General features: G+C 35.8%; 1 protein-coding gene across 20 annotated transcripts in view; it reads left to right on the top strand.

Moving 5' to 3' along the window:
• The window catches only part of TMEM161B (transmembrane protein 161B), a 143,110-nt gene that overhangs the window by 2,447 nt on the left and 113,749 nt on the right, over positions 1 to 26,914 (top strand). For 17 of the 20 annotated variants that reach the window (XR_010413126.1, XR_010413125.1, XR_010413124.1 and 14 more), the window contains exon 2: positions 20,306 to 20,409. The exons of 2 other annotated variants lie outside the window; for them this stretch is intronic. Coding sequence is in view for 13 of the 18 variants with exons in the window: in XM_064596349.1 (XP_064452419.1) it covers positions 20,306 to 20,409 (104 nt within the window). In the remaining 5 variants the exon portion in view is untranslated. Of the gene's footprint in view, positions 1 to 13,469; positions 13,534 to 20,305; positions 20,410 to 26,914 lie in introns of all 20 variants that reach the window. One more of the 20 variants, XM_064596344.1, reaches the window with a different exon arrangement.

Below are 26,914 nucleotides of genomic sequence, written 5' to 3'. Positions count from 1 at the left end.
TGGGCTCCTTGCTCAGCGGAAAGCCTGCTTCTCTCTCTCCCACTCCCTCAGCTTGTGTTTCCTCTCTCGCTGTGTCTCTCTCTGTCAAATAAATAAATAAAATCTTAAAAAAAAAAAAAAGAACCTTTGCCCTGCTTGGGCCTAATGATATGCAAGGCATGTAGTACTTGAACTCAGAAGACCCAGATTCTGCCCATTATTTGTTCTATGAATTTGACAGAATCACTCAACTTGGTAAGGGTTCCAGTTTCCTTTTAGATAAGAGAAGTGGGGCTTGGTGGAGATTAAAACACCTTCTGACTCTCACATTTCTGATTCTATGACTTCAGGACATTTTTCAGAATAGGTACATGTTTCTGATTAAATAAAATTTAGTCTGATTTCCACTTTTTCTTTATCGTTTTTCTTTTTCTTTTTTTTTTTTTTTAAGATTTTATTTATTTGACAGAAAGCACAAGCAGGGGGAGCATTAGGCAGAGGGAGAGGGAGAAGCAGAACCCCGATGCGGGATTCAATCCCAGGACCCCGAGATCATGACCTGAGCCAAAGGCACTCTTTCTCTCAAAGAAATTAATAAATAAACAAAATCTTTAAAATAAATAGAAGTAAAATCAAGGTGTCCCACGACTTCACTCTCCATTCTGGAGTGGTTGGGCTCTCTGTTCAGCAGGGATTCTGCTTCTCTCTCTCCCTCTGCCTCTTCCCCCTGCCTCATGCTTACACGCATGCTCTTTCTCTCTCAAATAAATAAAATCTTTAAAAAGTAAAATCAAATCAAATCTGTGGGCATAGAGTCATTCATAGTGCTTCTTTATTCTTTTAATGTCCACGGGGTCTGTAGTGATGTCCCCTCTTTCATTTCTGATATTAGTAATTTGTGTTCTCTCTTTTTTCCCTCAGTTAGCCTGGAGAGGGGCTTATTGATTTTATTGAATTTCTCAGAGAACCAGTTTTCGGTTTCATTGATTTTCTGTATTGATTTCTTTCCAGTTTTATTGATTTCTGCTCTAATATTTCTTTTGCTTCTGCTTACTTTGGATTTAATCTGCTCTTTTTTTGGTTTCCTAAGGTGGAACTTTAGGTGTTTGATTTTAGATCTTCTTTTCTAATATTTGCATTCAATCCTATAAATTTTCATTTAAGCACTGCTTTTGCTGCATCCCATAAATTTTGATTAGTTGTATTTTCATTTGATTAAAAATATTTTGAATTTGTCTTGATTTTTTTTTCCTCTTTGACCCTTGTGTTATTTAAAAATGTATTGTTTAGTCTTGACATGTTTTGTGATTTTCCAGTTATCTTTCTGTTACTGATTTCCAGTTTAATTCCATTGTGATCTGAGGGCAGACATTGTATGGTTTCTGTTCTTTTAAATTTGTTAAGGTGTGTTTTATGACCCAGAATGTGATTTTTCTTGGTGAATGAACATGTAGCTTGAGGGATAAATTCTCAGGTTTTATCCATCAGCCATACAGTGGCAGAGATGTGTGTTTCTTCTCAGTTCTCTGACTTTTTCTGTGACTTCTCTTCTTTACTGCTTCTTTCCTAAAGAGGCTTAGCCCAAATAATAGTAGAGACTGTTCAGGGTGCCTGGGTGGCTCTGTTGGTTAAGCATCCGACTCTTGATTTTGGCTCAGGTCATGATCTCGTGGTTGTGAGATCTAGCCCCACATCAATCTTAAGATCTAAGAATCTCCCTCTCCCTACCCTTTTCTCACTTCCTCTCTTAAAAAAAAAAGTAGTGGGGCTGCTGGGTGGCTCAGTTGGTTAAGCGACTGCCTTCGGCTCAGGTCATGATCCTGGAGTCCCGCATCGGGCTCCCTGCTCAGCGGGAAGCCTGCTTCTCCCTGTCCCACTCCTCCTGCTTGAGTTCCTTCTCTTGCTTTGTCTCTCTCTGTCAAATAAATATAAAAAATCTTAAAAAAAAAAAAAAAGTAGAGACTGTTCTCTTGGTTAGCATTTGGTGGATCAAGATTAATTCTTAAAGACTAGCTTATACTGTGGACTATGGTCTACTTTTTAAATAATTTAGTTTGCTCTGGAGTAAAAGCATAAAACAAGTTTAGTTGATTTTAGAAAATCAGAAGATATTTGAAAGGGTTCATTTCTAAGAGTATTTTTTATTTTCTTAATATTGTGCTGTGGTTTTGCCCATGTTACTAAGTCAAGCATGAACACAACTTACTGCAAAGAAAGTTTGAAGAAATAAACTTGTCTGTAAATTGTCTTTCTGCTCTTTATGTACCATCTGCCCTTGAGTTAGGGGAAAAAAAATCTTTGAAGTTCTGGTAAAATGAACATTCTCTTGGTTTTAATTGGAATGATAATACTTTTTGTTTCACCAAACATTTAAAAATCATGCTCTTATCTCAAAAGTATTAATCAATCATTCATTATTTATTAAGCACTATCTGTATGTCTGTATTCTTGGCAACAGGGATATAACTGTTTATTACACAGTGCTGCCCTTGTGGAGCTTATGTTTTTCTGGGAGATTCTGATGATAAATGAGACATAATATATGTAGGTCATGATAAATGCAACAAAGAAAGATAAAGTAGGGTAAGGGATAGAAGATGATTAGGGTGGTTATTTTAGATAGGGCATTCAGGGAAAGCCTCAATGAAGAGGTGACATTGGGGGGCACCTTGGTGGCTCAGTCGTTAAGTGCCTGCCTTCGGCTCAGGTCATGAGCCGCATCTGGCTCCCTGCTTGGCCAGGAACCTGCTTCTCCCTCTCCTGATCCACCTGCTTGTGTTCCCTCTCTAGCTCTCTCTCTCTGTGTCAAATAAATAAATAAAATCTTAAAAAAAAAAAAAAAAAGGTGACATTGGAACAAATATGACTATATATTTAGCATATATGCCTGGTATCTATGAGTACATATTTATGAACTGTACCCTAAAAAAATACTGTAATATTGGGCACAAAGCTTATATTGTCTGTAGCTCTGTAATTCTTTCAATAAAGTTAAATATTAATAATTTTTCCGAATAGTGAACAGGAAAGTATGTTTATTCTTAAAAACAAAAACCTCTATAGTAGTAGGTGATACTTAATAGATTGATTTATGCCACCTATTTTTATTTATTTATTTTAAAGATTATTTTAGAGAGCAAGAGAGAGTAGGGGCGAGAGGGGCAGAGGAAGAGAGCGAATCTCAAGCAGACTCCATGCTGAGTGTGGAGGTCGCCCCGGGGATCTCAGGACCCTGACTGAGATCATGACCTGAGCCAAAATCAAGAGTCAGATGCTTAACCATCTGAGCCACCCAGGTGCCCCTATGGCACCTATTTTTAGTCTTTTAACTATAGTTCTCGAGAGAATACAACTCATTCACTCAAAATATCCTGATTTTACATTCATGTCTTTCAGTTATATAAAACAGATTTAGTAATTCCATTGTTAAAGTAGATTAAGATATCTTTTGTGTTTTGCCCATAAACAAAAGATTTAGAAAAACCTGAAATCATTTCAGCTTTTGATACTTTGATATTGAGACTCAGGATCTTAATGTCTGATTATAAAGTTTTATTTTTAAAAAATCTTTAGGGAGTATGAAAAACCAATCTGCTCATGCACATGTATTTTTTTTAAGATTTTTTACTTTATGCATTTGACAGAGCGAGAGAGTGCATGAGAGCACAAGCAGGGGTGAGGGTTAGAGGGAGAGGGAGAAGCGAACTCTGCACCGAGCAGGGAGTATGATGCGGGGCTCGATCTCAGGACCCTGGAATTGCAACCCGAGCCAAAGGCAGGCACTTAACTGACTGAGCCACCCAGGCGCTCCCATACATATGTATTTTTAAAAATGACTGGAGAAAGTACAATAAATACATGGCATGGAAAGTGTGCTTGAACTAGAACTAGATGACCTCTGTGGTGTTACTCAAGGTTCTGTGATTCTGAATATGTGAAACTGAATATTGTTGATATACATTTAGTTGAATGTACATTAAGGGACAAAGGAGGGTATATTCAGTTTGGAGTTAAGAGTTTCACAAAGGATTAAAGGATTAAGTCTTTTAAGGGTAAGTAGAAGTTTGTTAGGTGGATAAGAAATTGAATTTTACTTTTCCTCAATAACAGTAATAGTGACATTTATTTAGGTGTTAGTATTTACCTACTCTACTTAAATTAACTTATTTAAATCTTCATGAAGTATTTAATCTTGGATTTTTTTTTTAACCTCCACTTTTTACCTACTTTTTTTTTAAACCTCTATTCTACAGGTTTAGAAATGGAGGCATAGCAAGATTGGAGTAACTCTTCCAAAATCATACAGCTAGTGGTGGTGGAATTTGACTTTAACCCAGGTGGTTTGGCCATTGTACTGTTGTGCCAGTCTTATTGTTTATATTTGATAGGTTTTAACTTATGAGAGGATTAATTTCTAAAACATTTTCCTATAGAGATATTGTGTTCTTTTATTTCTAGAAAATCTGTCCCAACCTAGTTAATAACTAATAGTACATCCTATATAGTATTAGAGAAATTGTTACTGACCTGCATAGCACTGACCATTTAGCCTGACTCAGGTGCCAAACACATCTGACACTGCTGCAGTCGTAAGGATTCAGTCCTTCATACTCCCTCCACCTTAACTGCATCCAGTTAAGGCACTCCCTCTCATGCACTATTAGTTTCCATTGCACTTGGGGATGAACTTCTAGTAACACTGATCAGGTGAGGAGTAATTAGAGAACTGGTGATGAATTGAAATTTCATATCGTTTTAAGTATTTAGTATGTCACACTTGTTGCAGGCCTGTCTCACAGTTAGCCCATTTCTTTTTCTGAGGGCTCTAAGGATTGGCTTGCTCCTTTTCTTTTCGCTTGGACTACCTGTTTGCAACTAGAACTTAGTATTTTTTATTTTTTTTATTTTTTTTTTTAAGATTTTATTTATTTATTTGACAGAGAGAGAGAGACAGCGAGAGAGGGAACACAAGCAGGGGGAGTGAAAGAGGGAGAAGCAGGCTTCCCGCGGAGCAGGGAGCCCGATGTGGGGCTCGATCCCAGGACCCTGGGATCATGACTTGAGCCGAAGGCAGAAGCTTAACGACTGAGCCACTCAGGCGCCCCGCAACTAGAACTTAGTATTTTCCCTGAGTTGCAAAAAAGAACATATTCGTATTGTAGGCTACCTTGCTTTCCCTCCCATATGTTCGCACACATGATAAAGGTTTTTACTGCTAGGAGAGTTTTAAAAGTACCTTCCTATGTTACTTCCCGCTGACCATAAACTATTTATCATAAAGATCTTTTAGGGAAAAAAGTAGAAGTTCTAGATGATATTGATGAGTCTTTGCAATAAATTCTTTGAAGTAGAGAGGTTTGGGTTGTGAAGAAAAGGTCAGATGGAAAATACTAAGCGACATTGGAGAGAAAAGGGAGACTTTTCTCCACCAGAAATTACTTATGAAGAAGGAACTTCAATAAGTTGTGCCCTGTATTATAAATATATGATTATAGACTGCCATCAGTTGATGTCACAAGGCATTATAAGCCTATCAAGGCTATGGCTGCTTTACTTTTTAAAATAAACGTAATACTTTTTATCTCTGTGATAAGTAGTAGAAGGCTTTTGAAATACTAATCTGATTGCTTATTTTTTTATGTAGTTATCTATGTCTGCCCTTTATGTAGGGCTTAGCTGATTTTTGTTATCTTTTAACTTTTGATTGCCACTGTTTGCCCAAATACAATGATCTACTTAGAAAAGCAATGCCACTTTCCTGCCTTTTTTTCCTAAAGAGAAAATGTCACATTGGAGGATTTTGCTCCATCAGAATTCCACTAAGTTGAATGTTTATTAAATATTTTTATCATTTCAGAAGATTTTGGTCATTTTTATGATCAGTATAAATGATTGACTAAAAATGTTTCTTATGTATTCAAGTATGAGTGTTTATGACTAGAATCATTTGTTTCTGAATACAGTCTTTCTCAAAAGAGAAGCCATGACTTTTTTCCTGAAAAGTTCTGCTTTTATTAATAGTTAAATTATGTTTAAATTCATGCTTACTGTCTCTCCCCTCCCTTCCCCTATTAGACTAATTAACATTAGGACAAAGAAGCCTCACTGTATCATTTATTACTAGACAGCTTAGTTGGTTGGGTAGGTCAAATGCTAACTAGAATTAGAATTAGTTGCAAACTGAATGTGTTTTCTTTTTTTTTTTTTTTTTAAGATTTTATTTATTTATTTGACAGAGAGAGAGAGAGAGAGAGAGCAGGAACACAAGCAGGGAGAGTGGGAAAGGGAGAAGCAGGCTTCCTGAGGAGCAGGGAGCCCGACGCGGGGCCCTATCCCACGACGCTGGGATCATGACCTGAGCCGAAGGCAGGCGCTTAACGACTGAGCCACCCAGGCGCCCCCTAAATGTGTTTTCTAATCAGGAGGGACAGACAAGAGAACTTGGGTAACATTCATTATAATGTTAAATCATAACTATAACTGAAACGTTAGTTCTTTAAGACACTATTTTCTAACTTGATTTTAACTAATATTTATTGAGTGCTTATTCTTGGTTTTGATAGAGAGCTTCTCAATTGTACCAGAAGTATTTAAGGTCTTCATAGTTCTCTTGATAAAAGAAAATGGCAGATCATAAAATGAATCATTTAATAAGAGAGAATTGGCTAAATATCTGAGATAAACTTAAAAAACAAAACAAATTAAAACTGTACGACTACTGGTATTCACAGATCTCTGAGAGAAATTCCTGCACACCACTGTTGAGGGGAGAATGCTGGGCAGTGGGCTAGGTTTACTCTTTCACATCAATTTGGAGCTCTGATTTACTTTCACTTCTATAAATGTTAGCTCATTTAATCCTTATGAAGAAGATAGTCCTATCAGCAGTAACTACACCTCACAGGCTTTGAAGGTGGTTTAGAAATGGTAAATATGCGAATGCCAACAATCCATTGTGTATTTAATTAAAATATTGCAGTCATCAACAATAAAATCTTTGAAGATTTTGGAGATCATTTGCCAACTCTTGTCATTTTGTAAATAAGGAATGAGTCCCAGAGAGGGCTTGTCTAACTGCTATTAGTGACAGAGAACTACTTTGATTCTAGTATGTTTAATTATTCAGTACATTAAAATATTTACAATAAGTGCATCTTTCTAATAGTTACCATTAGGAGTGCACATTAAATTTTCTTGGCTTTTGTATATGGCTTAAAATTTAGAGTTAAGTTGAAATTTTTATTTTAAATTTGTTTGATGAATCTTTATTAGTGTACTTAACAAAGTTGTAATTTTTAGTTTGTTTAAAAGAATTTCTAACACGTACCTATTGTGTTAAATTGAGAGGATTATCTTGAAGAAATAGGTAAATATCTTTCTCTGAGGTATAGTATGTTGTCTGTTGATCTTAAAGTGAATACTTTTCTTTATGTTGAAGTTCAGTGCTTAGCACATATTAGGAACTTTACAGTGAAGGACAGTGGGCAAATTTATGCTTTATCCTTTTATTTCATCTAAAAGGTAATATTCAACATATCTTGAAAGCCTGCCATGTTAGGTACTCTCTGGGGAGTGGGTTTAGGGCTGTAGAAATGAGATGAATACAATTTTCTCAAATTGTTGGTCACGGTTGAGCATGATAAAGGCAGCTTTGGAGTTGTGCATATGTTTTTTAACAAGGAAGATTTTATAAGTGAAGTGAATGTTGAAGAGTAGGTAGGAATTGGTCTGAAGTGGATGATTTATAAATGTCAAATATAAATTTATTAGTTTTGACTAAGAGTTTTGGATATAGATCTGTAGGGATATTTTCTGTAATGTCAAAAAATACAGTTAAGGAAAAATACCAGATTTAGGGATGCCTTCTTCCATTGAACCTTTTATTTGTTACTTACCAGTACTATAATGAAACATGCACATGTAGAAAGAGGTGAAGTGGCTTGTTAACGTCTTTAAAAATAGTTCATTCTTCATCAGTATTTTAATTACTGCCTGGTATTGCTTTATATGAGATACTGCATAATTCACTCAACCTACTGTAACTGGAAAATTATCTTTTAAAATAAACAACTGTTAATTTCAGCACTAATAGTTGAAATAGTTAATGAGTTATATTTCATTAAAATGCCCTCTATTCTTGTGAAAAAGTATTCTTGTCCTGTTTGTTGTTGGTCTTCCACTTTGCCTTATCAATTTATATCAAAGAAAATGTCTTAAGTTTATTTCTATATTTATTCAAATTCCAAGGAATGGTTTATATCATCATCTTAAGCAGGAAATCTGGAGCAGTTGTTTTTGAATATAGTTAGGTCAAATTGATGCATTCTCCTACCATGTTTGTCTAATTAAGATATTTAGGATGTACCAAGGCATTTTATTGAGGGTTTTTGATTTTTGACCTTAAAGTACATTAAATTTCTTATTCTGAGTTGGCAAATGGCAAAAATTTCTGCTCATATTTTTTACTTTAAAGAATTAAAAACATTTTGTGCTGTGAACGTGACGCTGGCACACCAAACAAATTCTGTAAGCAATTAAATTTGAAAACCTGTGTGCTTGAATTCAAATCAGAGCTGTTGATAATTGTGTTTTACAGTTTTCTTTCTCTTATTTTACCTTCTCATTTATATACTTCTTTTGGTAGTATTATTTCGAAGTATATGAAATTGCTGTTTTTTGTAGGTCAAAACAGTCAAATATCTGATTCATATAATTCAGTTAATAAATTTATATTAAATCAATAGGTGATCTTTAGCTTGTGTTCTCTCAAAACCTTTTGTTATTTTCATTTTATTTATTTAGCAAAGTTTTCCTTTTCTTATTTTCAGACCTGTTTACTGTCTGTAAGGGCTGGAGCTATATTATAAAACCAGATAAAGGCCAGGGTAGACCACATAATGAACCCTAAGATTCTAGAAATGGTCTATGGGCAAGATTTTCCTTGCCTGTTCATGATTGTTTTATGCTGCTTTTACCTGCTTTGGCATTATATGGAAGGATTTCCCATCTCAATTAAATCTAGACAGCCCTCAATCCTATTAAAGACCCTCCTGGAAGTAATCATTTTTTAAAAAACCAGCTTGGGTCTGTCAGTCATCCACATGTATAAGTTTATCAGACCTTTCTTCCTGAGTTTCTAGACCTCTTCTCAGTCACATTGCCAAGATCCTGACCTTGATGTGGTTATTCTTCAAGGTCTCTCAAACTTGATCCACTCGGTTTTTAAATTTAATACATCTCTATACCTATTTGTGCTTCTCTTCAGTAGGACAAGGTCTCAAAGTTTTTTCAGCTTACACCTTTAGTCTCATCTATTTCTGATTCTTAAGTGATTAAATTCCCACAAACTTCTTTCTAGAATATTCAGCACCCCCCCAACATTGGTTCCTTCCCTTTTGCCTTAAGCATGTATATTTTCCCCATTACGAAGATATATTTTTTAATATATTTTTGTATGTCCGTCATTCTAGTATCCATCAGCTTTTCCTCTTATTGCTTATTTTCTCCAAAGAATAATTGTGTTCATTATTTTCATTTTATCTCTACATAATCACTTAAGTTTTATCCTTATCAGTGGATGATACTGTCTTTGCAGAGATAATTACTAATGGTACGCCTAATTCCCTTTTTTCTCTAAAACTCTTAATTTTTTGGTTTTGGTTTTTTTTTTAAGTAAGCTCAATGCATAATGTGGGGCTTAAACTCACAACAATGTGTGTGTAGGAGTTGCACACTCCACTGACTGAGCCAGCCAGGCACCCCTGGTTTTGCTCTTGTTTTTGAAGCTGTTTTAGTTTAGGCTCTTATGGTGTTGGTTGGACTGTTTCAGAGGACTTCTAATTTACCTCTTTGCTTCCAGTTACTTTTAACTTTTCACTTTAATTTTCCACCATAGTGGCAGTTACCTTCCCCAAATATATTTGATTTGTTTCATTCCAGTCTTAAGATCTTGGACTTATTTCTAAGTACCTGCAGAAAAGTCCATTGTGTGCAATCCATATCAAAGTCTACAGCATGTGGAATTGCTCATTATTTTGGATCATGCCATTTACTCTCTTTGTATGGGTGGGTTATCTGTCTGAACTTTTTTTTACTCTTCTGTGAGAGTGGGATACTTTTTTAACCTTGTAAGACTAGTTCAGATGTCACCTCTGTGAACTAGTCTTTCCCAGTTCTCCCGTTTAAATTTAATCACTGCCTTTCTTGGAGTGCTCCCATAACACCGCATTGACCTCTACCATAGCACTTATCACATATAATTTGTAGGTGGCAGTTAGGGGTGGTTAACACTTAAAAGTTTGATAAAATTACATGATAAAAGTTACGAGTTGTTTCCTCACCTTGAACTTAGATTTGTCTAAAACCTAAGGCAGATTAGATTGTAGCTAAAGCAGTGGTATTTACATATCAAAAGATAGAATAATTTTTAGATAAGTTTTTTTTTTTTTAAGATTTTTTATTTATTTACTCATGAGAGACAGAGAGAGAGAGAGAGAGAGGCAGAGGGAGAAGCAGGCTCCCAAGGAGCAGGGAGCCCGATGTGAGACTCGATCCCAGGACCCTGGGATCATGACCTGAGCCGAAGGCAGACGCTTAACCATCTGAGCCACCCAGGCGCCCTTTAGATAAGTTTTTATCTAAGGAAAGAGTGTGTCAATTGGAATGCAGTTTTATCGGTTGAAAATCTAGAAGTTTCAATAGCCAGAATTGAATGTATTTATCTAGAACTATTTAGGGTTGAGAGTATTTCACACTTTAGCTATTCTGTATATTTCTTCTTCTTTCCTTTTTTTTTTTTTTTTTAACTTTAGCACTGCCTGAAGGAGCTATCCCTCAGTGCTACCCTTTGATCTAAATCACTACCTCCCTTGAGGAGCCTGGGTAGCTCAGTTGGTTGAGTGTCCGACTTCTGATTTCGACTTTTGATTTCGGCTCACGTCATGATCTTGGGGTCATGGGGATCGATCCTGGGGCTTTGTGCTCAGCACAGAGTCTGCTTGGGATTCTCTCTCTCCCTCCCTGCTGTGCCTCCCCCATGCCCCTTCCTCTGCTAGTTATTATGGGCTCACTCTCAAAGTAAATAAAATCCTAAAAAATAATTTATTTTTATTTATTTACGACTCACCAAGCAGCCTACTTAAAATTTGACCTCCAAAGGATCATTAAGACAGTAATCCAGTGGAACACTTAATGAACTTGACCATTTGATCCACTTGATAGTTTGTTTCATTGTAAATTAGTTGATAAAATTGTTACAACTTGATTATTGTCAGTTTCATATAGATTGATTGTACCAGCAAAGCATGTATTTTTTGTGTTCTGAAAAGCTGAGGATGTAGCCAAGTTGCTGTCCTTGGGAGACCTACCTAAGGCTTGTTAGTCCACTTCTTGAGTTTCCTTCAGTCTACAGTTTTCCTGCCCAGTGGCTGTAGGATTCTACCAGTCACCCTGACTAAAACATCCTGAAATAATCTTTGAAATATTCCTCATTTTTATTCTACCATTTTCTTTCATGTTCAGTCACACTCAAAGTTAATCTAATTGGTTTCCTTCTTACATACTTTTATCTTTTTTTCCCCCAGTTTCAACTGCTTCTACCTTAGTCTTAGGTTTTCTCTTTCATTGATTAATATATTGCTATGTCTCATTTTTCATATATGTTACTTGCAGTATTTCTTCCTCATACCTCTGCTTAAAAGTGTTCCAAGGTGATCTTTTTAAACACCTCAGCTAAATTTGTCCTCTTGGTTATAAAGACTCAACAATGTAAAATTTTGTTTTCATCTTATTTCTCACAGTTCTTTGCCATATGATACCAAAGTTTGTTTTGGTTGAGCTAGGATTTTCGCTATCCCATGGTTACTCTATGTTCCTATTTGTCATTTAGCCTGGAATTCCCTTTTATTCTTCACCTCTGATTTCAGTTTTCATGTTAGGTTTCATCTACTCGAAACTTTCATATTCAGTTTTTTCAATTTTTATAAGTTTTGTTCATAGTACTATGCAATTTTATGCTGCAATATTGCCTTAATATATTTGTTGTTACCTAGTATGATAATCTTGGATTTTAAGTTCTGTTAAGACTGATTCTTTTGTAGTGATGCCTTTCATTCAGTCGTTCAGCAAATATCAAATGCCCTATTACGTGCCTTGACCTATTCTAAATGTCACTGCGCTAAGTATTTGGGATATAATAGTCAGTGAAACTCAAAATTACTTTGCCAAGTTCTTGATAACAGCCAGCAAGACATTGGATATATGTTAGGCAGACAGCCTGTACTTGTAACTTAAATTTTTGTTTGCTTTTACTATATATAGATATAAATAATTTCTATAGTGACATGAGTTGGACTTACATGATTTTAGCAGTTTGAGTGAGACCCTAACTCATTTGTCACATGATATATAGTTCTTAGCACCAAAGTAAAAGACACCAGCTATGCTAAACGTAGTAGCAGTACATGAGAGCTTCCTCTCATGCCTGAGCTTAACTGTCTTGATGCTGCTGGGTTAGCCCTCATCCATTCTTTACATGCTATTCAGAGCGATTTTTCTTAAATACTGATTTGATACTACTATCCATGGGTTTCCTGTAGCCTTCAGATTATATTCTAAACCCCTTTCGTTTTGATGGCTCACCAGACTGAGTTCATTGGGTCTTGACTTAGGCTTTACCTTTTTCCAGAATGTCCTTTCACAGCTTTTTCCTCTTAATTTTCTCTCTCTCTCTCTCTCTCTCTCTCTCTCTCTCTCTCTCTCTCATTTTGCTGTGTTCTCAGAATCTTCTGCCTATCCTCTCATCACTTTGTATCATAATGGTCCCATTTACTCTCCTAGTTCCCTGGCTGCTCATTGGTGGCAGGGACTGTGTTATTTCTCCATATTGCGTTTGAGTGATCCAATGATTAGCACGTGTACTTCGTTGCTCATCAAATGTTAATCGAATGCACTGAATTGATTTAGTGGAAAAAACATTAGGTTGGAAATTAAGGGTCTGAGTTTTGGATAAATCTATAACTTTGATCTTTGTTGTAAATTGTTCAGAGATGGTTTAAGTGCTCAAAGTGTGAATTCTAAGTTTTATGTAAATCTAGGTTGAAATAAAACTTAGACCTTTAAATTATTTGAGCGTCGTTAAGAAGTCTATCTCAACACGTTTAGCTATCCCTAAAATGTAAACAGTCAAGAGACAAAAAATAGGAAAGTCATTAGGTAATGGGGTGCTCTGATCGGATGGTCCGGTGTCCAGATTGGATGGGGGCCGGCAGCACAGACCGTAAAAGAATTCACCAGTGGGCGAGACAGCAGAGCGGAGACTGCGACTAGGCTGTTGTGAGGGGCAGCATTTTTAGGGCAAAGTAAGGAAGTATGAGGACATACGGAATTTTCCCCCTTTTTGGGAGTCTTAGGAACTGTGCTTGGTTGTAATTGGTCAGTTAGGGCTTGCAGTTGTTTTGAGGTGGGTGCTTAATGAGCCTGTTCTCATTCAGGTTGGTGGTCTCTCTGGACTCTTTTCCATTGCTCAAGCCTGTTGTCTAAAAGCAGCCTGTACAGGTAATATCCTCTTTCCTTTTTCTCCTTTCTAACTTATTCAGGGAGATTATACTTGAAATCATTTGGGCTGGTCTGAGTCCCAAGTATATATGCAAATATGCCTCCTAATGGTAAACAGTGTGTACTTTGTTTCAGTCTGTCAGCAGGAGAGCTAGTTTAATGAAACAAAACAAAATGTCAACTCCACTGAGTCTGACAAGGTATTCCAAGTTTGAATTTTAAAATTGTAGCACTTATATTTAAGTTTTGGTAGTTTTATTTTCAATATTGACAAGTAAGATAAAATGTTGATATCTGATATATTTTATTTCTTGGAGGATTGTTTAATCTTCCTTGATAAGAACTTTTTTAACCTACCCAGAAATGATTACTGACAAAAACTGAAATGATTATTCTTCTAGAGACTTAAAGGCAAATAACTTTATCTTGCTCTTCATGGCCTCAGGTTAATAGATATGGAAAGGTTGAAACCGAAGTTGCCCTAGTGTTTCACCCTTCTTGGGTGCTTATGAGCTATTTCATAAATGACTTTTCTCAGTTATAGTTATCAAGAGAATCAGGGCCTAGGGGCAATGAATCTAGACAGAAACCATCTCTTTGGTCAAGTTATTGTTTTGATACATTAATAAAAGCATTAAGGCTGCTTGAGTCAATGATCCATATGGTTATGTTTGAGTCTTCAGCCATGATGGACTTTGTAGCCTCGCTACATCTCTGCACAGTTTAACAGTTTCCTGTTGTGAAATATATGGTTGTTTATGGTCAAATTTATTTAATCATTCTCTTTAATTAAAAATGAAAAATATTTGGGGCTGACTCAGTCGATTAAGTGGCTGTCTTTGGCTCAGGTCATGATCCCAGGGTCCTGGGATCGAGCCCCGTACCAGGCTCCCTGCTCCGTGGGGAGCCTGCTTCTCCCTCTCCCTCTGCTGCCACTCCCCCTGCTTGTGCGTGCGCTCCCTCTCTCTCTGTCAAATAAATAAATAAAATCCTTAAAAATTAAAAAAAAAGAAATATTCAGGAAATTTTATTTTTAAGTTAGACAATTCAAAATTTCTGCTTTTGTATAAACAGGCATTCGTAGGTTCTAAGTTGGGCAGTGAAGACAGGTTGTTAGAATGGTTTGTTTTTAAATTTCAAATTGTTGTGTCTCTTAGTTAATGAATACTTTTTATATTTTAATATGTTAATCCCTGGAATGTACACTGTAATTGCCAATTTCATAGTAATGTCTCAAAAGTTGGTCTAAATTTAGTATTCGTAGTCTATTAAATTGATAATATATAATTCTGTAAAATGATTGCCATTTTGAAAATCTATGGTCAGTATATACGAAAAGGGATAACTTTGGTGAAATAGTTTCCACATAATTTTACCTCTCTAAAAGATTAGATACATTCTAGAAAAGATTTATTGTCTTCTATTAGAAAGTCGGAAGAAGACATATAATAATGTGTTTAGCACAGTATATAGATGAGGCTTTGAGAAAATGTTTCTAACTTTGTTTAAAAAGGTGGAAGTGGCATAATAAAGGAATGGTATGAGGTTACATTTTTGCTTTGAACAGTTTTTTAGTCAAACATTAACTACTACATTGAGATTGGTGTTTGCCTTTTTTGGGGTTGTTGTCATTAATTCCTCCTTTGCCTCCATATTTGATAAGCCTCTGAATGCTTTTCTCTTCTGAGTACCAAAGATACCACTGTAATTTATTTTATTATTTTTTAAAAAAGATTTTGTTACTTGAGAGAGAGAGTGCGAGCACAAGCAGGGGGAGCGGCAGGAAGAGGGAGAGGGAGAAGCAGGCTCCCTGCTGGGGCTCAATCCCAGGACGTTGGGATCATGACCTGAGCTGAAGGCAGATGCTTAACCGACTGAGCCACCCAGGCGCCCAATACCACTGTAATTTAAAGTGTCATTATTTCTCTTATGGGTCATTGCAGAAACCTAGTTGATAGTCCTAATTTTAATCCAGTTTGCTGATTTTTGTTTTTTACTTTCACGTGATTAACATCTTCAGTACTGTGTCTACCAGTGATAGGCTCAGGGATTTGGAGTAAGAGGAGAGAGTTGAGCAAAATATCTCTCTTCCCCAGTTCATCACATTCCATCATATATATTTTCTGTATCGGTCTTTCTGAAATGCCATTTAATACCTGTAACATTTATTAGATATGACTAAGATATGATTTCTGGTATTAAGGAGCTTAGACTCTAATAAATTGGTGTATATGTTTGTGAGAGATTGTACTAGATGACTTGAAGATTCTGTGATACTATTACTTACTGCCTTAAAGACTAGATTGAGATTCACTTTGTCCACAAAACTTTCCCTGACTAAAAACTTATCTTCTGCTTTTAAGTCTATAATCTCAAATAAGCCAACCTTCTGACATACTTGTTAATATATTTCTTGGTCTTGTTCTGCCTGAAAGAGTTCTTTGTAATGGTATTCATTGTATGGAGATTGCAGAACTTCTATCACAAACTACACAGAAAATAGGATAGTAAATTCAAGTGATAGGAAATGTGGAAGTAGAAAGGTAAAAATGTAACCTTTGATGTTAGGTGAATACAAAAGTGGTCTGAACTTTAACCCAACTGGTAGAATATAAGGCAGTAAAATATCCACAGTAAAACCAGGGTTGAGACAGGTTTCAAAAGCATTTTAAAAGCAGTCCTGTTTAAGAGCCATTTTTTACTTTCTTTTTTTGAAGAACTGTCTGTTCATATTTTTTGCTCATTTTTAAATTAGGCATTTGGTCTTTTAGTACAGTAGTTACCCTCCTCCCTCCCCACTATCTGTGGTTTCACTTCCATGGTTTCAGTTACCTATGGTCAACCGTGGTCTGGAAGCAGATGATTCTCCTTCTGACATACCATCAGAAGGTCGATAGTAACCTAATACTATGTCACAGTGCCTATGACATTCATCTTACTTCATCTAATCACGTAGGCATTTTATCATTTCACATCATCACAAGAAGGATGAGGATAGTATAGTAAGATAACTTCTGAGAGAGAGAACACATGGATTTAACTTTTATTATGGTATGTTGTTTTAATTCTTCTGTTTTGTTATTAACAATTGTTAGTCTCTTACTGAGCCTAATTTATAAATTAAACTTTGTTGTAGGTATGTATGTATAGAAAAAAAAACATTGTGTATGAGAAAATGCTTAATCACTCGGCATCAGGGAAATTCAAATCAAAACCACAATGAGATACCACCTCACACCAGTCATAATAGCTAAAATTTACAAGTCAGGAAACAACAGATGTTGGCGAGGATGTGGAGAAAGGGGAATCCTCTTACACTGTTGGTGGGAATGCAAGCTAGTGTAGCCACTCTGGAAAACAGTAAGGAGGTTCCTGAAAAAGTTAAAAAATAGAGCTACCCTACAACCCAGCATTTGCACTACGAGGTATTTACCCCAAAGATACAAATGTAGTGATCTGAAGAGGCACCTGCACCCCAGTGTTTATAGCAGCAATGTCCACAATAGCCAAACGATGGAAAGAACCCATAGCATATACAGTGGAATACTACTCAACCATCAAAAAAATGAAATCTTACCATTTGCAACTGGATGGAACTAGAGGGTATTATGCTAAGCAAAATAAGTCAATCAGAGAAAGACAGTTATCATATGATCTCACTCATTGTGGAATTTAAGAACCAAAACAGAGGATCATAGGGGAAGAGAGGGAAAAATAAAACAAGATGAAATCAGAGAGGGAGACAAACCATAATAGACTCTTAACCATAGGAAACAAACTGAGGGTTGCTGGAGGGGAGGGAGGTGGGGGGATGGGGAAACTGGGTGATGGACTTTAAGGAGGGCATGTGATGTGATGAGCACTGGGTGTTACTTAAGACTGGTGAATCACTGACCTCTACCTCTGAAACCAATAATACATTATATGTTAATTAATTGAGTTTAAATTTTTTTAAAAAAGAAAAAGCTCAAAGGAAATAAAAAACATTGTGTATATAGGATTTGATACTATCCAAGGTTTTAGATATTCACAGGGGATCTTGGAACATATCTCCTGCAGAATGGGGGTGGGGGAGACTACTGTTGTTGATTTATAAGAACTCTCGCTATTTATAATATAAGGAAATTATCCCTTTATGATGTGAGTTACAAATGCCTTTTCCCAGCTTGTCATTTGACATTATTTATATTCTCTATTACAGAAATTTGATTTTTTTTAATTAATGAAGTTTATTTTTTAGAGCAGCTTTAGGTTCACAACAAAATTAATGGAAAGCACAAGAAAGTTCCTGTATACCCTTTCCTTGTACATGCTCAACCCGCGCCTCCCCCCCACTGCCTCCTCCCCGCCCCCCCCCCCGCATCACCGGTTCACTCCAGAGTAGTACATTTGTTACAGTGATGAACAGTCAGTTCAACAGTTTGTTATAATCAATGAAATTTGATTTTTTTCTACTTATTTTTTGGTCTTTTATCACTTAGGAGACGTCGTTTTTTGAAACTTCTTCTCTGTCTTGAAATTTAAAAACTTATCTTAAAGTAAAAACTTAAAAAAGTTATCTTACAATAGTAGTAATAACAATGACAATAACAACAAATAGTACTAATACATATTGAACTTACTCTGTATCAGGCATAATTCCTAACCAAGTTAGGTAGGTTGAATTAGTAGCTTTATTTTATAGGAGAGGTAATAGAGGGACAAAATGTTTAAATAGGGGCGCCTGGGTGGCTCAGTTGGTTAAGCGACTGCCTTCGGCTCAGGTCATGATCCTGGAGTCCCGGGATCGAGTCCTGCATTGGGCTCCCTGCTTGGCAGGGAGTCTGCTTCTCCCTCTGACCCTCCTCCCTCTCATGCTCTCTGTCTCTCATTCTCTCTCTCTCAAATAAATAAATAAAATCTTTAAAAAAAAATGTTTAAATAACCTGTGAAAAGTCATGCAACTAGTAGATGGCTGATTCTTTCCCAGGCAGTATGGGTCTAGAATCCATGCTCTTAAACCTGTACTCTATACTACTACTTTTTAAACACTTTTGTATTTTTTTATGTACTTTTTTTGTGTGTTAGGTTTGAGGTAGGAATTCAACTTTATTTTTGGACTGCTTGGATAGAGGGAAGAGCTAGCAAAGAGGAGTATGAAGAATTGATCGTCATGGTATGAGTAAAGCAAGGCATGTGGTAGACCTTGTGGGATATTGCTGTGATTTAAGATAAAGGTTATTTGGCAAGATGAAGTGATCTTGATGGTAGATGTTTCAGTGGAATGGGCTGAAGCACAAGTCAAATGGGAACTGTGTGGGGACATAAGAACACAGAAATAGTGAAAACAAGTCTTTTGTCAAGTAGCTATGAATATGAAGGAGGAGGGCTATGGAATGAGGGAAAATTACTGTTTTATTTCAGAAAGATGAGAGACTTACAAATGCTACAAAGCTGGTAGGAAGGATTCAGATACAGAAGAGATTAAAGAAAATATAGTAAGTAAACTATTCAGTGGTTGAGGTTCCTGAAAATCAAGAGAGGATGGACTCTGAAGCACAGATGCAGGGATTTGTGTAGAAGATGTTCCGTTATTTCTAGAGGGTGCAGGAAAAGATGGGTGCAGATACAAATGATTGTGAGCTTGTTGGTAGCAAGTGAGAGTTCTCATTTGATGGTGTTTCTTTTCTTTTTTTTTTTTTTAAGATTTATTTGAGAGTGGGGGGAGGGCCAGAGGGGGAGAGAGAATCTCAGGCAGACTCGCTGCTGAGCAGGGAGCCCCATGTGGGGCTCGATCTCACAACCCTGAGATCATGACTTGAGCTGAAATCAAGAGTCAGATGCTTAGCTTATTGAGCCACCCAGGCACCCTGATGCTGTATATTTTCTTTGTGAAGTACAAGATGTCCTCTACTGAGTGGAGAGTTAGAAGTTTGAGGGAGGTTGGAGGTGTGAGGAGATGGGAGAAGGTTTTGAATTAGTTATCATAGAGAACAGGGAGGGAATAATGAGAGTAAACTAAGGAGGTTTTTGGACATTGTTGAAGGCCTACCCACTGGAAGTTGGTGATGACATCATGAGTTAAATTTTTTTTTTTTTTTAAAGATTTTATTTATTTGACAGAGAGAGACACAGTGAGAGAGGGAACACAAGCAGAGGGACTGGTAGAGGGAGAAGCAGGCTTCCCACGGAGCAGGGAGCCCGATGCGGGGCTCTATCTCAGGACCCCGGGATCATGACCTGAGCCGAAGCAGATGCTTAACGACTGAGCCACCCAGGCACCCCAATTTTTTTTTTCCTAATGACTTTCAGGCCAGTTCTGTCATCATACTTAGTATAGTTAAAGTTCTTTAATCATTCACTTAATCATTTAATTATCAGTACCAACTTAGAAGTAAAAGGTAGGGCATAGTTTTAAAGCTTGCCAAACTAATGTTTTAAATGTGTTGGATAGAGTAAGTTTGGAGAAAGATGAAAAAGATCACTACTTTTCACTTCATTTTGATACCCTTAAATAATGGAGAACGTTTCTTGGGAATTGATTTTAAATGTGCATGCTAACTCATTTAACTTTTATTAAAATGTATGTTACCCTCGGGTAATTTGTAGAGGATTGTGAGATCAAATGTTTTAAGTTTAAACATGTGGTCTTGATGCTTAAATGCCAGAATAATATGTATTTTAATAGTAAACTCATTTTTTTCAGGTATAATTTTCAGAATGCATAGAAAGTTTTCCACCAGTGTCCTCAAATCTAAATTCATTCATTGTTAAACTTGTTTGTTTTATACAGGGTGTGATAGGTATACAGCTGGTCGTTACCATGGTGATGGCCAGTGTCATGCAGAAGATTATACCTCACTATTCTCTTGCTCGATGGCTACTCTGTAATGGCAGGTAAGGCAAAGATAGGCTGATTGTGTCTGGCACTTTCAAATCTCAGGCTGATTGATTTCCCAGAAGTTAAGTATGAATTCCTATTTTTTAAAAACATGACAAAAAGAAAGTTATGAGAAAAATCTAGCTTCCTTATTTTTCTTACTTGAGATATTAGTAGTTTATTTTTTTAGTATAAAGGTAATTGGATCATGGTCAAGAATTCACTCCTCGCTCCTTCCTGTCCCCTTTTGTCCATGGCCAATGAAAATACCAAATAACTTTTCTGTGGTTACCTTCTTAAAAGGTTGGTCAACAAGGGTATGAGACTATAAATTGAAGTGTTTAAATATTTTCACTGTTGCTGGAAAAAATGAGAGTATATGTTCTATTATTGGTGACTCAGTTGAGAGTTTATTATGAGAATTAGGGGTTCTTTGTTTTACTGCAAAGAATTTTAAACTTTAACTTGACAAGGAGGGGGCAAAGTTACTTTGTATGGTTTTAATTTTGTCTACTACACTATAAGCTTACTACTATTCCTAATCCTTCCACAAAGGAGCTAAGTTTCCTTGCTCATATTTTTACAATAAAATAATAAAATCGAAAGTAAAGAAGTTGAATTTAGGGGATATGACACAAATGCAGGAAAATTGCATATAGAAATACTTGGCAAAATCCTGTGCAATTATGAAAGGTAAGTTGTAGATTTGATACCATGTCTGTAGTTTTACTCTAATTATTCATCTCCAGTAAATAACCAAATTCTGTTTACTGATTTGTAGGTCCATTTTCTTTTGTTTAGACCTTTTGGACTTAGAAACCAATTGATAGCTCTTATCCTCCTAATGATTTTATACACTGCAAGATGAATAATAAGCCTTTATTATTAGTTCAAGGCCCTTCTATCCACAAAGCTAAATTTCCATTAGAATTTATTTTCAAGTTTAATATTCTTTATGCTTCATACTTTTTTCATATCGTTTAAATATAGAAAAATATTTGGATTGCTTAAAAATATTTTTGACCACTGATACACACACACACACGCACACGCATACATGTATGGAATATGAGAGAACAGCTGTTTAAAAACATGTTTTGTTTTGTTTTTAAAGATTTTATTTATTTGACCCAGAGAGATGGCAAGAGAGGGAACACAAGTGGGGGGAGTGGGAGAGGGAGAAGCAGGCTTCCCGCTGAGCAGGGAGCCCAATGTGGGGCTCCATCCCAGGACCCTGGGATCGTGATCTGAGCTGAAGGCAGCCGCTTAACAACTGAGCCACCCAGGCACCCCTAAAAACATATTTTATTAGCAAAGTAAATAATGACTAAAGTTTTAGTGAAGTTGAAAACCTCTATCAAGAGTATTTATAAGAGAAAAAAATTAGTCATCTGCAACTAGTTTTTAACTGTAGTCTTATGCCCTATGTAGTCTTGTTTACTTTTTTGCTTATAAAGCCCCTTTCCATAGATCATGAAAGGATAAACATCAGGTAGGGAAATTATCATTCATTCTAAATAAATGGAATCTGAAGTAATAAATTAGATAAAAAATATGTTAAGGTAACTTGTTTTCTACTGAGAATTCTGTGTTTATAGACTATGATGAGTCTCCAGGGAGACTTCCAGATCTCTTACTCTGGAAGAGTAAGGGTATAAGCAATTTCCATGTTCTTACATAATCTGCTTTCCATTTGTTTCTATAAAACTTACATTCACCAGTAAAAGCTAAACTTCAGAGATTGAAAACCTAATTCTTTTCTCTTTGTTAATATTAGAATTATGTATTATAATTAAAATCTCTACTTTTTTGACAAGACTTTCATAAATACTACTAATTTGAGGGGGAGGTAAAAATAAACACGAAGTTAATTTTTTGTGACCCTGATTTGCTTTTGTAAACAGATTAACTTTAGTGTTAATTAATGCTGTTTCTAATTCCAAATCAGGTTCCAAGGATAGCAATCCGAATTTTCTAGTAATAGTTAACTTTTCTGCTATAATTCATTTCTTCTCCTGTATTGTTTTGTTTTTAAGATCATCTATCTTTCTTTAATATTAATCCTGAAATTGTTAGGTCATGAAGTCAAATTGCTAAATGTTGTTGCCTAACTATTGAATCAGATCATTGATTTTATCCTTTTGGCATAATTATTGTTATATCATCCTTTTATGATATGAAATTATACTGTTTTAATATTGATAAAATGTAAAATGCCTTCAAAATTGCTCATGTAAAAATTTTGATCAGAAATGACTGTTTGCATTTTAAATCTTATGATGCTCTTGAGTTTAAGAAAGAGAAAGATCTGCGGGCATTCTTTATCATCTATAAAATCTTTAAAGGAATTTAAGGGTTGAGGCTCATGGCTTGGTAGTGACTATATTGAATGGAACTATTGATTAGAACTATTCAAGTGAATAGATGTGTAGATTCCATGATAGATTAATCATGAGTATGACAGAAGAGACATGTTTTTAGGTTCTGTATCTATCGTCCTAATATTTGTCCCACCAGTATCATATCTTCATATTGTAAATAAATATATTTTTCTTAACAGTATGGCTTGTCTTTTTGTGTCATATAAATTTATGTCCATATCTCTCATCAATCTCTGTCTTTTTGGAATGGAAGGTTTAAAGTGCCGTCAGATTTTTTTTTATGTTTACATAATGAGTAAGCCTCCTGCCATTTACTTGAAGAAGTCATACCTTGAAGGAATCAACAGTTTTGCTTTTATATTAGCAGCCTGTTGATTTTTAATATAAATTAGTTTCCTAGCTCTTGTTAAGTAATATATATTGCTGTTAGTATTGTATATCTCTAGTTTTTTTTCGTTACCCTGGTTTAATTCCATTAATTTCTTTTACACTATTATAAAACTTAATACTGATAAAAATTTTTATTTCTGTTATCCTGTTTGGATCCGTACACTGAACTAGGTAGCAGAGGAAATGGGTTTGTGGTATGTTAAGGCCTCAGAAATCTCTGTCTGAACATAGTTTCTCATGCCAGTTCCCCAGGTGGGAATCAGGGTCAGATGGGAGAGTCAGGAAGGGGTTGGGTAGCTCTCCAGGTGGATTCTTCACAAAATGATATTTTAAGGATTCAGCTGCCCTTGAAGTGGTGACTTAGGGAGTCTACGCTTCTTTGGACTTGTTGGCTCTTGTATTCCTCCTGCTGCCTTGGAATCTTGTGTTATAGATGCTGTGTCACTTGGCAGCTAAAGGGAGTAGGCTATGGATCCTTCAGGTGATTCAAGGGGCCAAGCTTAGAAATAGACCTATCAGTTCTGCCCACATTCCATAGGCTGGGGCCCTGTGACTCTTCAGGCCAAAGTGCAGGGGAATCTGGGAATGTAGTTTTCATTGTACCTAGGAAGTAAAAACAAGATTGGTGAGTGTCTGGTCCTTCTCTGCTGTAGGTGATATGTTTACAGATGAGAAAACAAGTTTTAACTTTACTCATATTCACGTACTGAAAAATGAAACAGATCTAGGCTTCTTATCCTGAAGTTCAGTTCACAGTATAGTATTTATTTAATGTATGGCTGCTCATCAACTCCAGATGTTGTCCTGGAACTGGCATACTTGAACAGAGTTTGGAATTTGGTGGTGGTGACAATTACTGTGACTTCTTTTGGCAGTTAACAGAGTAATTTATTTAAGATTTTTTTTTTCTACCTTTTATCTTAGTGGTACTTAGCCTTGTATAAACTATCGTTCTGGTTATATATAGTTAGTGTATGTTTGTCTTTGCTTATTGTATTCTTCTGGCTTTTCTATGACTGCATAGCCACCTTTTATTCTGAATGAAAAGGCACCTCAGCATTGATTTTGATTACCATAAAATGTGCCAAGTGTGAAGTAGAGTTTAAGAAATATCATCTGTTCAAATTATACTTCTCACCTCACTATTGAAATTAAATTTATTCCACATTACTAAATTATAAATATTTTGTACTCCATTCTTCCAGTTTTCTTTAAGAGAAAAATATTTTTCTTCTCAAAAATGTTATTCTCCTTTTTTTACATGCCTTTTTATGTGACTATCAGATTTTGTTGAGGGATTCTGCTTTAACAATAACTTAGGTAACAAAATCTCTTCTACCTGTAACCTGTGAGCATGTATTACTAACCTTGAAAAACTCAACTGTGAAGAGTCTAGTGCTCTCACTGCTCAATTCCTCCCTCTCTCCCCAAAGGGAGGAAAAACCATGGGAAGTTGGTTTCTTTGTACCTTTAGTATGAACTGCTTTCCCTAACATACACTTCTTTTTTAAAATTTTTTATTTTTTTTAAGATTTTATTTATTTGACAGAGACACAGTGAGAGGGAACACAAGCAGGGGGAGTGGGAGAGGGAGAAGCAGGCTTCCTGCGGAGCAGGGAGCCCGATGTGGGGCTCCATCCCAGGACCCCGGGATCATGACCTGAGCCAAAGGCAGATGCTTAACGACTGAGCCACCCAGGCGCCCCTTCCCTAACATATACTTCTAACAGTTGCTCAGATCATACAGAGGTGTTCTGTATCATGTCCAGCATACCACTTTATAGTAGCCAAATTATTCTCTACTTATTATTGTAATTAAAGTTCCTTTTTGTTTTGAAGTTTGCTTGGCCCCTCTTTTCATGGAGAGGTAAGTGATAGGTTACATTCTTTGTACATTTGAATAGTGGGTTTTGCATGAGGACGTAGGATTTTGCTTTTTTTTTTTTCATACTAGCTTCCTTGCTGACCTGCTTTCCATTTCCTTGATTGTTTAGCTTAAACTTTCTGCACTCTTCTCTGCCCCTTTATTTCCCGAGGCTCTCAACTTTGGTCTGTTTCTTCTTACCATATGTTTCTCATTGAAAACATGTTCTGGTTGGATTTATTTTGATTTTCTCTCATCCTATATTGGGTAAAGAGCGTGTAACAACACCTTCATATTCAATTGCTGTAATTCTTTTTGCCTGTTCTCTTTTGCATGTTGCCTGATGCAAGTATCTGCAAGTTCCCTTTGGTGAGAGAAACCTACTATTCAAATGCACAGTAGGTGGGACCTAAGACCCAAGGGAAAGGTTTAAACTGTCAGCTACCACCCTTACGGAATGCCTCAGTCCTTGCTCTCCTTGCCTTAACTTTCAGTTCCAGAATGCCATGCTGTTCTATTAAAATTTCCAGTAAATAACAAGAGAATGTATATGTGTAATGATATCTTAGCTACTTGTGCTGAAAGGTTTTCTAGGTTTAAAGTGGTATTAGTTTTCTCTCATTTTTTTTTTCACTTGTTAAAATTATTGAGATTTAGAATGAAGACTGAAAGTATATAGTTCGTTGAACACTACATCAAAAACTAATGCTGGCTAACTGAATATAATAAAAAAGTAAAAAATAAAAATAAAATAATAAAAAAAAGAAAGTATCTATAGTGACCTGTATTTTGAAATAAGAGTTTTGTATAATTATTTATGTATTAAAACCTTTTTTTCAGTACTAAACTTTTCTCTATTTGTTCATGTTTAGATTTCCATTTTAAATTTCTGAAATTTATACTTTTGGAAAATTTTAAGGTGGTTTGCTTTAAATAACATTGCTGTTTAATTTTTTTTTTGAAGAATTTAGGTCAATACATTCTATATTTTCTGATACCTATTTTTTCAGTGCTATTGAACTTTAGTAAGGAAAGTTATAGTCTGATGGTATTTTATGTAAGAGGTTTATATAAGACAATTAGTAAAAAATTATTTCAGTGATTTAGTGAAGTGGAATACCAGGTTGGCTTTATTATCTGAGACACTGCTGACAATTTGAACATAAGTGAGAAAAGCCACTGAATAGCCAACATAAATGTCATAAAATACACTGAGATTAATGCATTTAACTTAAATGTAAGAAGTTCAGTTTTTTAGTGAGATCCTATTAATACTTTTTATTTTAAAGGTTTTTTTCCCCTATTTCAAACATAATATATGCCTGTGATATAGAAAAAGATAATAAATTGATAAGAAGGAAAAATAAGAGGTAATGGACTGTATTCTCATCAGCTAAAGATAATCACTGTGTACATTTTGTTGTATTTCCTTTTAATCTTCTCATATGTTCCTGTCATGGTTGTGATGATATTCTATGTGCAATTTTATAACATTAACACAAAACATTTTTCTCTAATTGTATTTTTGTAACCATTCTTATTAACTGCTGCATAGAATCTGAAGCTAATTAGCTTTTACATGTCCATATTATAAAGGCATGGTTCAGCAGTTACAAGAAGATTGCAAGTTGTTTTGCTAAGATAGACATACCAACTAGTAGCAAAAGAAAAGGCTAAAAACTGAGACCACAGCTTAAAGTATCTAGTACATGGGAACCACATGGTATGGAATCCAACTATGTATGAAGCACTGTCTATTAAGGAAAACTGTGCAACTGTCCTTCTAAGTTTTACTTTGAACTTTCAGACCTCAGCTGCTCCATGCTGCCTGGCAGTCTTTGTCTGCTCCACTTCTCAGGCAGCTTTCAACTCAAATCCTTTCTCCTC

The sequence above is a fragment of the Mirounga angustirostris genome, unplaced genomic scaffold, assembly GCF_029215605.1.
Source record: "Mirounga angustirostris isolate CCGP_5_RB_7025 unplaced genomic scaffold, mMirAng1.0.hap1 SCAF_7, whole genome shotgun sequence".
Classification (NCBI taxonomy): Eukaryota; Metazoa; Chordata; class Mammalia; order Carnivora; family Phocidae; genus Mirounga; species Mirounga angustirostris.
The sequence above is the reverse complement of the archived record's forward strand: the minus strand, read 5'-3'. Positions and strand labels throughout refer to the sequence as shown.